Below are 12,141 nucleotides of genomic sequence, written 5' to 3'. Positions count from 1 at the left end.
CCCAAGCATTTCCTATCAGATTCTTGTGGAATCATTCAGCTCAAATCATTCCTAAATGCAAAGTAGTCACTCCAATGGAGAATGATGTGTGGGCTAGAGGTGAAGCCCTGTGTAACTAGGTTGACACCCGATTTGTCGCCCATCTTTGACGTTTATGCGTTCATGTCACCACTCCCCTCCCAAAATTGTGTTTATGTGCATATTTTTTTAATATTCTATGGCAACACACATACATTTGGCTAGTTATCCTTAATATTGAATTCTTTTAAGTTGGTACTTGGTGTACATGTAACCTAAATTGATATTTGTGCAATTATGGTTAATCTATGTTACATTGGTAGGTGGCCGAAGTAGCAAAAAAAAGGTGGTCATAAATGTGATAGTTTAATTGCATACCATGGTCTTAGATTTTCCATGATTAATTCGTTTGCATGTTTACTTCCTTGTACCTATAATCTGTCATACAACATCAATGTATAAGTTTACATTACCTTCACATGTCACATGTGAGATCTTTCTTATAGATTAATATTATGCCAATTTATTCCATGACTTCAAGCTCCGGTTGTTTTCCCTTCCATTCGTCATACACATGCTCCACAACATCGAATGTTGGCACAACTCTTGAGCGATGATGGAATTTCGAGCCAACCGCCCTCGAAGCCATCTTGATGAAGTGTCCTCCTTTTCTTGCCGCACCAATACATGTGTGCCTGCACCGGTAGCGCAATCTTTTCAAAGTTTTTGGTTCAATCCCAAGGGGGAAAGCGACCGAGAACCTTGCCGCCACCCTCATCGGCGGCCGCGTGGGGATGCCGACGAATGCCTCCGGCAGCGTCAAGGGGAATATGCGGAGGAGGGGGGTGGCGACGGACGATATCTGGTCGCCCCGAGTCGCCCTTGGAGGGCGACACGAAGGAGGAGCGGGGGGATCCAGGAGCCCGTTTACATTACTCCCACATATCACATATGAGATCTTTCTTATAGATTAATATTGTGCCAATTTATTCCATGACTTTAAGCTCCGGTTGTTTTCCCTTCCATCCGTCTTACTCATGCTCTACAACGTCGAATGTTGGCACAACTTTCGAGCATTGATGCAATCTCGAGACAACGCCCTCGAAGACATCTTGATGAAGTGTCCTCTTTTTGTGCCGCACCAATATATGTGTGCCCGCGCCGGTAACTCATTCTTTTCAAAGTTTTTGGTTCAATCATGGCCGGTGGTGTCCTTGTCGGGCAATGTCCTCGATCCCTCGATTAAGGTGGCTTTCGATACTCGCAATACTTTGTTAGGGCTAGTTAAAACAAAGCGGTAAGTATAATTTTTCTACCAAAAGTGGTAAGTGCGTAAATTTAACAAGGTGAAAAGCATAATTAATACTCCCTCCGTCCGGGTACATCCCTTTTTATCCATTTTGATGACAAATATTTCCGGATGGAGGGAGTATGCAGTAAATAAAATGGTTAGGGGCAAAGGGAGTAAAGCCATCTGAAAAACACTTATGTTACAAGGGAGAAAAGTGCAATCTAGAAGGGTGTAACTGCAAAATGCTCGCCCGACTTCTCCCACCGCTCATGCCCGCGATTCCTTCCCCTTCCTTCCAAGGAAATCCTCCACCTGTCCATGCCCCCGCACCGCCGAGTGCCTCCTCGTCCCCTTCCCCGGCCACGCATCCGGTTCCCCTCCGATGGACGCCGACGACCCCGCCGCCACGTCCTCCGAACCGCCCACCTCCGAAGCCGACTTCTTCGACGTCCCAGATGCCCTCCCCACTCCCCCTCCCCCTCCCTCACCCCACACCCCGTCCTCCTCCACCCTCCGCCGCCGCCCGCGCCGCGCCAAAATCCTGATGCAGCCCGACGACCCCGTCTCCCCCTCGGCTTCCGCCGCATCCATCGTCACCGCGGTCGATGAGCCCGACAAGGACAAGGACAGGGCCAAGGCCAAGCCTGATTCCGATTCCTCCGTCACCGTCACCGTCACCGCGGCCGATGAGCCCGACAAGGCCAAGGCCAAGCCCGATTCCGATTCCGATTCCGATTCCTCCGAGGCCACCAGCGCGCCCCGTTCCCCCCCTCCCCTCGAGGAGGAGGTGGACCAGAAGGATGCGGAGCCGGCGGCCCCCGAGGCGAATGTGGACGAGAAGGATTCGGAGCCGGCGGCCCCCGAGGCGAATGTGGACAAGAAGGATTCGGAGCCGGCAGCCCCCGAGGCGGAGGTAGACGAGAAGGATGCGGAGTCGGCGGTCCCCGAGGAGGAAGTGGACGAGAAGGACGCGGAGTCGGAGGCCGCGGCGCCGGATTACAGGCCGCCGCCGGCGCCGCCGGCCTTTGTCGAGTCCCTCGCCGTGTTCGTCATCAAAGCCGTGGTGTTCCAGGTCAGCGCGCTCGTCGCCTGCCTCACGTTCCCCTTCCGGCTGCTGCAATGGTGGTTCCTCTTCGTGACCGACCCGCTCGGCTCGGTGCAGCGGGCGAGGGATTGGGCTCTCGGGGTGGCGGGGCAGGCCACCGGCGCGGTGAGCGCGTGGCTCGGAGCGGGGGACGGGGTGGCGCGCGTGGTGGCGAGGCTGCTGTGGGGGGCGCTCTGGGCCATGTACGTCTGCGTGCTTCTGTGCGCGATGCTCGCTATGGCGTTTACGGCAGGGGGGGTCTTGGTGGGGAAAGTGGTGGAGGAGCCCGTTCAGGTGACGGAGAACCTGAATTTCGATTACACCAAGCCGAGCCCCGTGGCGTTTGTGCCGGTGGGGCGGCTGGTACCGCCGCAACAGCGGATGCAGCTCGAGGTGTTGCTGACGCTGCCCGAGTCGGATTACAACAGGAGGCTTGGGGTTTTCCAGGTACCTTTCTTGCTGGTCCTTGTCAAAGTAGTTTGACATGATAATTTCCTTGAAAAATGCCTTAGCTATCAAGGGAACAGAGTATAATGGATTGAAGTTGGGCTAAATGAACTGATGATTACAAATTAGATTCCTGCCCATTTATGTCTTTCATCATGTAACTTTGGACAATACATGATAAAGAACAAGTTATTAACTTGTGCATTGAGATGTCAGCAAGAATTTTGATTAGGAAAAGCTACCAAGCTTAGAAGGCATAGTTCTGAATGTGAAGAAAATTAATGTATATGTGATATAAATTGATGGTCCAAGACTTAGTTTGTAGTTGCAGTTCTTTACTGTGCTTACTTGTAAAGCTGTGTGATAAGGAAGTTGGGTACCAACATTGTTTTGTAAAGTTGAACAAAGCTAGATAGGTTCTGTTATCCAATTGTTTTGCTCTCACATTTCACATCATATGTTCAGGAACACAATAATACATCTGTATGTAACTTGATTATGAAAAGAACAGCTAGCCAAACATCCAAATATTTATAAGCGGCTCAACGGAATGAGATATATAATCCATGACAACGTCAAATGGATATGAGACTAGAAAGTATAGATTGTTGACATGCAAAACCAGGCCGGATAGGTCAATTAGTGAATCTAAAACATGTTTGGTGGGATAGATGCAGTGCATGCGGTGTCAGGCAGCCTATGTTATTTGTTCGACTAAGCTATGAAGTCATTACATTTTCTCAAAGATCTAACAAAACATGCTACAACCGAGTATGCCTGTGCATATGGCTTTCAACCAGATATAACCATATGCATATCAATAAGAGAGTTAAGTCAACTTGCTGTTTCTTGCTCCACGGTTCATTTTCATGACGAACTGTCCTTCTTTCCAACTGAATGTGCCATACTTTTGAAGGATGTGAAAGGATTATATACCCAATTCCTGTTTTCGTCAAACTTATGAGTTTAGAATTCATAGTATGTATGCATACGCAATATAGATAGTTCCTGTCGCAGAGCTCTCAGTGTCTAACTGTATCTGTCCAAAATTATATGCACAACACTGGTTACACTAGGTACTAGTTACACTAATATCCTCTCCATCTGATTTTGCCTTCTTCCTCTGAGTTCAGGTGAGGGCAGAGCTTCTATCTGCAGATGGGAAAGTGGTCACGGCTTCGAGTCAACCATGCATGCTAAAGTTCAAGAGCGTCCACATGCATTTCATAGAAACCTTTTTCCAAAGTGTTTCTCTTTTGTCCGGCTATTCATCTGAATCTCAGGTTATCAAACTAAAAATGACAGGCATCAGGGAGGCTTTCAAGCCAATAACAGGAGTAAGGATAGTGCTCGAGCAACGAGCCGAGTTTGCCACGGGTGCAGGCATCCCAGAGATCTATGCCGCGTCGATAAAGCTCGAGGCCGAGCTCCCTCTACTCAAGAGAATACTCTGGCACTGGAGATGGACCATGTTTGTGTGGAGCAGCATGGCGGTCTTTGTCTTCGAACTGTTGCTCGCCGTTGTTTGTTGTAGACCCTGTATATTTCCCAGGAGTTGACGTAATGCGGTGTAGCTCCTCAGGGTAACTCATGTAATGTACACTTGAAAATAAATGTACAAGGGGGTGCCACTGTGTCATGATAGACTGACTGCTTACTAACCATGCTGATGATGCTACATATGCCCTTTTTTGCCATCTCTGTCATGGAGCTTGCCATTCTCTGTGAGTAGGCAAGTTAAATCTTTTTCTTCACGTTTTGTTTCCGTGGTTGCTGCTATAGCCAGAAGTCAGATTTTTTTTTTGGTAGGTAGCATGAAGATCCTTCCAGGCCAAGTTGCGCCCCTTATTTTTTTCGCTGTCAACATCACCAAAATGCTGGAATTTTTGTTCATCATCAGGCGCTGCTTGGCACAGTGCATAGTCGTAGTTTTCAGATAAGCTGCTTTCAGCTTCTTCTTTAGGTTGAAGCTGTGATATTTTTGTTCTGGTTTTGAATGGTAAATTTTTGGTAACAGGTCGAACCATGAGGACAATGTTTTGGTGCTAGCTCCCCAGGATGAACAGTAAAATCCAGAAAAATATATGGTTACCTTTGTTTGCATCAAAGATGAAGAGCTGTAGTCAAAATGAACAAAAGTCGGCGATTTGACAGAGATTTAAATTTATTTATTTTTGATTTTGGAGCAATGATTTTCCTTTTTCTGCCCTGAGCTCCCCTGATGTCAAATCACCATGAAATTCTGCACACACTTAGATTAGAAAACTTGTCTATCTTTGATTTTTTTAACTTTGATGTGCAAAATCTGTGCTCGTGATCAGCTATGGAGTACCTGTTGAGCCACTCCTAACCCCTAAGCCAACCTTATTTTCTCTAGGTTATGATGACATGAATGGCAAGATTTTGGTTACAAGTTGTTGCTGGAGAGGTACAACAGTCGTGCGATATGCAACAAGAACAGGTGATTATGAGACACTAAATGGTCAGAGTTTAGTCATGATTCACAGTTTTGGTTCCAAAATATACAAGGGACTCAATAAACCCTCACTGAGGAATAGATTCATATATTACGCGGCCAGCAACAACGGGACTTCCTATTTGCCGCTAGTTGCGGCAAAGTGCCGCCATGCTAGCCACTGCGACAATCAACTTCTCATGTTAAGATTGAAGCGCCAGACTTAAGAAACATACAACAGCGCCAGGGATCGAATAATAACCTACTACAAGTGAGCAACGCTAATAGCCACCATAATTCCAGGGATTTCTTACATAAAATGGCAGTCTGCCTTATATGAACATAAGGTGCAAACATTTTCATATTTCATAGAGAGAGAAAAACTAAACTTGAATTTTTTTTGGAATCTCAAAAAAAATTCAAAATAAAGGAACAACATGAAAACACCATTTTTTTTCCTGAAATAAAGAAGAATTTCTCGAAAATGAAAACATTTTCTGAAAAACAGGAACAGAAAACTGAAAGTGCAAACATTTTTCAAAATTACGAACAAAATTTTCAAAACGTGAACAGTTTTTTGAATTCCCCAGAACATTTCTGTAATTTTGGGTCAAATTTTGAAAAAGCATGACCATTTTGATGATGTGAACAAATTTGGAAAGCGGGAACATTTTTTTGGAAATTCCCATTTTTTGAATTGGTGAACAAAAAGTTAATAAATATGAACATTTTTTGAATTCTTTGAACATTTTTTAACTTGCAAACAAAAGTTAAAAACAGGAGCATTTCTTGAATTTATGAACAAATTTTGAAATCCATAACATTTTCTGAGAATGTGATTTTTTTAGTTGGTGAACAAAAATTTCCAACAGAAACAATTCTTGAAAATTCAGAACAAAATTTTGAAACGGAAAACAATTTTGTAAATGCTATTTTTTCAGTATATGTGAACAAAAAAAATGAAAATAATAAAAATGAAGGCATTTTTAATACATGAACAAAAATTTGAAAAATAAGAACATTTTTTGAAATTTTTGAACAATTTTTGACAACAGGCATTTTTTGAAATCCATGCCATTACTTTCAAATTTCTCAAAAAATGAACAAAAATAATTCAAACAATTTCTGAAAAAAGGAACATTTTCTAAAAAATCGGAACAAAAATTGAAAGCAGAAACATTTTTTGAATTTGTGAACAAATTTTGTAAAGTAGGACCATTTTTTGAATTTGTGAACAATTTTTGTAAAATGGGGACATTTTTTGAATTTGTGAACAAAATCTGAAAAACAGGAAAAAAATTTGAAATTCGGATTTTTTTTTTTGAAAATAAACTTGAAAAGAAAAAAGGAAACAGAAAAAGGAAACAGAAAATAAATAGAAAAAAAGAAAAAAAAAGAAAAAAAGAAAAACGAAAAAGAAACTGAAAAAGAAAAAGCCAGTTCAGGAACCTTCTAGAAGGTTCCCAAAACCGGGAAAAAACCGGCTGGAAACATTCCCAAAACCGGTGCTAAAGCGGGCCGACCCACTCGGTCGCTCGCTCGCACCTCCCTGTGCGGAGCGTCGACAACTTGCCGCAACGAGCGGCAAGTAGGATTTTCCAGCAACAACGTCACGTACCAACAGTGATGGAGCTTTATAAGGGCCAACCTGGGCCACCGCCCCCCTAGCCCATGAAGAAATTACTTACAACTCCTTAGTATTTGGGCCACAAATGCAGCAAAAACAGCCAAAACGTCATTATTACAAATTTTCAGAAAAAGTTAATATAAATTTGAAAAAAGTTCATGAATTTTAATAAAATTGGCGAAATAAGAAACTAAGAAAAGAAATTAAGAAACAAGAAAATCATAGAAAAAATGGCCAAACAAAAAAGAAAAACCATACAGGAAACGCGCCGCTTTTTTATTTAACATTACATTTGCCACAAGAAGAGAAAAAGAAGTAAGATTGGCACAACGAAGTATGCTATCAAAGTTGTTAATGCCGCCGGCACTGATCGTGGAGGGCTGGAATTCGAATCTCCCACAATACCTCTTATTTTTTTGAAGTTTAGAAAGAAGAAGAAAAAGTAGGGGAGGGGGGAGGGGGTGCTCCAAGTTGCAAAAGGCACGGTAACGGGCCCTGCAGGCACCAAATAGGAGTTGGGCAAGTGATTTGGCCCAAACTCTGCCACCGGTACAACTACATGTTGCTGACCGTAGCATTGTTGGCTGCTAGGACATTTTCTCCCTTGTCCGTCTAACTTGTACAGAAACACTAGGGAGCTGATAAAAGTGAATTTCCATACCCCCTAGAGTCTTAATTACCACTGCTTAGCTTTCAATTTGTCTCCGATCATCAAATTAAATGCAAATAACCTGCCCTCCTCTCTTTGAAACAAGGGGCGTCATCAGCGGCGGAGCCAAAAATTTACTCCTTGGTATTCGTTTTAGAAGAAAATTGCACAATAGTAGTCCAGTAAACAATATATATAGGTCTTAGAGAAATATATGTGCTTCACTTAATCATTGGTATTCATCTGAATACAGGTGCATACCCCTGGTTCTGCACTGTACACTACCGAAGGAAAAATATTGTATACCTCACTTTCTTTTTTGCCTAAGATGTCTGAGTTGCCAATGTAGTCTTATTTATGTCAAGGTCGTTGAAGGCAGTAGAAGTAGAGAGGAAGAGGTGGAGTTTAAAGGAGAAAGAGAGTTTGAATGGAGGTATTTAAAAATTTGACTAACCCCTTCCTGAAATCTACAAAAACAATTAGCCAAAGCCTTCTTTTATTTTAACTACTAACTGTTGCTATATGTCAAGTTAGGCTTGGGATATGAGTTAGGATTTGCACTTAGTTGATGAGCATATCCTATTCTCCTGCATGCATGAATCAATGCTTTGGTCTCATGAACAAAGAATGTACGATTAGAAATCATGTACGAAATCGAGATGAACGCTTTGTTCTTGGAGATTGCTCGGACTCACTCTCCAGGGGTGAAGACTCTTGATTTGCTTTTAGTGGATGACATATCCGGCGATGGTGGCTTCTGTATGTCGTTCCTTTGCTGGAGGCTTCACTTTTGGAGAACTTTCGTAGTCTATGTGTTTTCAAGGGTAGTGTTAGGTGTTGTTGCTCATTGTTGTGTGCCGTTAATTGGGCTCGACATGACTTTTGGGGTGATGCCTTTGTTTTTTCTTTTCGTTGTTTTTATTATTCGTTGTTGTGTGCATACTCGACGTTTAGACTTGTTCTCAACATTGTGTTGTTGCAGAGGCCGGTGTAATTGATATTCGCCTGATACTAATATACTACTCCCTCTGTCCCATAATATAAGACATTTTTTTAGCACTACACTAGTGTCGAAAAACGTCTTACATTATGGGACAGAGGGAGTACTATTTATCGGGAGAAAACTGTACGCAATCGAGATGTTAGATTATCATACTGTTGTCCAAAACTATTTTATATACACAAAAAGATTCAGAAATTCACCCATACCATATTAGACCAGTTTGTAATTTTCTCTCAGAAAAAGATCAGTTTGTAATTATATACGAGTACATAATATCACAATACAATATGCCCATTCATACACAACTCATCAACAACCTCTCTCAAAGACAAATAGATTGAAAGTTTCTCGGAAAAAAAAACTCAAGCACAGTCCATGCCATCACAGGCAGCAGAATGACAACGGAGGTCAAACGTAATTTTGAGTTTCATCATGTAAGGAATAGGGTTTAAGTTCATGATATATACATTGAGCGCATCCAATTACACTGTGTGGAAACATCTGCAAGGCGCATCGCATACACAATCCATCTACTCCTTGCATGGCCTTGTAGCACGTCATTTACAGTTACAGATTAGGGTTTTCCCCTAGGAAGCAGCTACTCTATGGCGCATATGCAACCCATCAAGTCCACCGCCTTGTACCCCGTCACCTCCTCCAGATCGTGGCTCAACGGCACGCCGAGGATCTGCTTGGCGAGGAACAGCGCTGATGCAGCCATGGCGGACGGCAGGATCCGTCCGACGAACCCGAAAGACGCCAACATTAGGTTGACCAGCCGAACCGCCAGGGACCTCACCAGGAGCTCATCCTCCCGCTGGAAGAACCTCGTGAAGTGGTCGACGAAGGTGTACGCGGTCAGGCCGTCCATGGCGCAGCCGAGATCCATGAAGAGCTCCCACTCCATCTCCTCCACCACGTGCACGGTGGTCCCCAGGAACGCCTCGACGACTTGGGCGTCGAGCCTCCGCCCGCTGGAGGACTGCTCGTGCTTGGCCCCGAGGGAGACGGCGGCGGCGGCCACGAGTTGGAGCGCCTCGTCGTGGGCCGGCACGGGGCGCACGGACAGGACGCGGTCGAGGTAGGCGACGGCGCGGCAGAGCGTGCCCTCCGGGAGGCCGCCGAGGTGCGGGCGAAGGCGTCCATCCAGAGCACGAGCTCGGCGCGCATGGACGGGCTTATGTGGCCCTGCTGCATCTTGGACATGTAGTCGGCATCAGGGTGCTCCCTGGGGTTCCTCTCCTTGGCCCGGAGGTTGGCGTCGACGTCGGGCTCGTAGGGATCCGCGCACTTGAGCCCCAGGTTTCCTCGTCGGGCGCCCATGACCCAAGAGACGGGATGAACGGCCGGGACGGCGGCTTGTCGCAGGTCGTTCATCGGCTGGAGCAGCATTGGCTACGCTGCGAGTGCGAGGGCCGCCGGCGACTTGGGAGATGGCAGTCGAGTCGTCGGCGATCGGAACGTGTAGGAGGAGCGGTGTCTGTCTGAGAAGCGGGGCTTTGGCGATCGCATTGCGCCATGTATGCCTACGGCCATATCTATGCCAACGGCTGCCGTAGGCATAGATGGAGCTATGCCGACGGCCTGGCGAATACCATCGGCATAGAAAAGCCGTCGGCATAGCTTCATCTATGCCTACGGCAGCCATAGGCATAGTAAGGCCGTCGGCATACATCGATCTATGCCTACGGCAGTCGTAGGCATAGTTAGGCCGTCGGCATAGAGGTGGCCCTGGTGGCTCGGGGACAGACGGCGGGCTGACGCCGTCAAATCTATGCCGACGGCCCTGACGGCGGCCGTCGGCATAAATATCATCTGTTTTTTTATTAGGAGCTGCCACGCGGCAGAGCTATGCCGACAGCAAAGCCGTAGGCATAGTTATCCATCTTTGCCTACAGCAAGGCCGTAGGCATAGCCCCGCCACGTGGCGCCTCCTGGTAGCCCCGAGAACTATGCCTAGGCATGGCCCTAGGCATAGATATCATCTGTTTTTTATTTTATATTATTTTTATTTATTTTTAAAGTTAAAATTTGAATAATTTAAATCTAACTTATCTAAACTTAAACATACACAAATTATACATCGACTTGGGGTAGAATTTTCCATAGATTATTAATATCCAGTTTATTTTTATTTTTGAGTATGTTAGAAATGTGACCTCGTGTACTTTTGCATATATGTCCTTATACTTTGTTAAAAACATAAGTAATTGATACTTGGATCGATTTTGACAAATTTTATATAGTTTTTTATCAGAATCTTGAAAGGATTATGTTGCTATACTATGTTTCAAATTTGAACTAACTTAAATCATGTTTGCTTCAAATTTACAGGAAACACCATTTTGTTTTGATTTTTTTTGTATATTTTGAGAAAAACCCTTCGGGGGGTAGCAATGCCACCAGAGCATCGCGTCGGGTCCTCATACATGTCTTAAGGTGTGGTGGCACGTATAAAGAGGCAATACGCGGCTCCGGTGTGAGGTCCTCCCCCTCACGGACGGCAATGAAATCGAAGTAATCCCTCTACGGTTTTGGCGTTGCATGAAATAGTTCTGAACACTCGGAGTGTGACCAATTCATGAGATTTTTACACAGTGCAAACACATGTGATATAATAGGTGTGGCAATTTCTTATATTTTTTAAAGATGCAAGAGTATGTGAAAAACCCCCCACTACGGATTGTTCTTCGCGTGTCTACGAGTGTGGCCAGGGGCCTTCGGGGGCTAGCCATGCCACCAAATCTTGCGTTGGCTCCTCTTACATGTCTGGAAGTGTGCTGTCAGGTGCAAACACCCGTCATGCAGCTCCGGAGTGTGACCCATTTCACGGAAGGCGCTGCCGCCAGCACTTGGACAGGGGAAACAGCCGTGCCGGGTCGACACGAGGGGGATCCGATGGTGGGTTGGGCCCAGACCTTGTTTTATGAAATGTTCCTATGGGCTGACCTATCACAATCAGGTGGAAAAGTCCGCTGGTCAAAGGCCGTCCGGTGCAAGTCAAAGGCCTAGATCTCCGGGTCAACGGGGCTAGGTAAGGCCGGTCGGGGGCCTTCGGGGGTAGCAATGCCACCAAAACTTGCATTGTGTCTTAACATATATATACAAGTGTGATGGAGGGTTGAAATAGCCAACAGAGCAACAGGCAGCATACTTCCTTCACAAAATCACACGCGTTCTTTCTTGATAACCAGATACTACCTTGGAGATGGTGTAGTTTACAAGCGGCCTCCTGTCAGGCTTCTATGAAATATGCTCAAACTTTTACAAGGTCCATATGACTAAACCGTGCCAGGTCCCGAGGATTTCCGGCATCGCATGATTTCCCGTGGATTTTAACGGCTAGATCCGGCATGCTGCCGAGGTACATTCACCCTATGGTGGTGGGCCTACCTCTCCTTTGGTTGCACTAGGCCTACACATACCGCAAAGACATCATATGTGATTTAACAAAACACTTTTGGACATCATTTCAGGTGGTCGCCGTGCAGATCTGCAATTTCCGCGTTGAAACCCTACGGATGCAGTAAATGTCTCAAATATTGCAGGCGGGCCCGAAAAATGCCA

General features: G+C 45.3%; 1 protein-coding gene and 1 pseudogene across 1 annotated transcript; one reads left to right on the top strand and one right to left on the bottom strand.

The window, feature by feature from the left end:
* The first annotated feature begins 1,576 nt into the window (after positions 1-1,576).
* On the top strand, positions 1,577-4,533 carry LOC123112839 (seipin-2). Its single transcript, XM_044533941.1, has 2 exons — positions 1,577-2,840; positions 3,974-4,533. Exons 1-2 carry the CDS (start codon positions 1,692-1,694, stop codon positions 4,397-4,399), a joined length of 1,575 nt encoding a protein of 524 aa, XP_044389876.1. The 5' UTR covers positions 1,577-1,691; the 3' UTR covers positions 4,400-4,533.
* A 4,554-nt stretch (positions 4,534-9,087) lies between these two features.
* LOC123116657 (putative cyclin-F1-1) lies at positions 9,088-10,010 on the bottom strand (annotated as a pseudogene).
* Between the last annotated feature and the right edge of the window lie 2,131 nt (positions 10,011-12,141).

This window comes from Triticum aestivum, chromosome 5B (genome assembly GCF_018294505.1).
Source record: "Triticum aestivum cultivar Chinese Spring chromosome 5B, IWGSC CS RefSeq v2.1, whole genome shotgun sequence".
In the NCBI taxonomy this organism is placed as follows: Eukaryota; Viridiplantae; Streptophyta; class Magnoliopsida; order Poales; family Poaceae; genus Triticum; species Triticum aestivum.
Note: the sequence above shows the minus strand (reverse complement) of the source record. Positions and strands in the feature narration are given on the sequence as shown.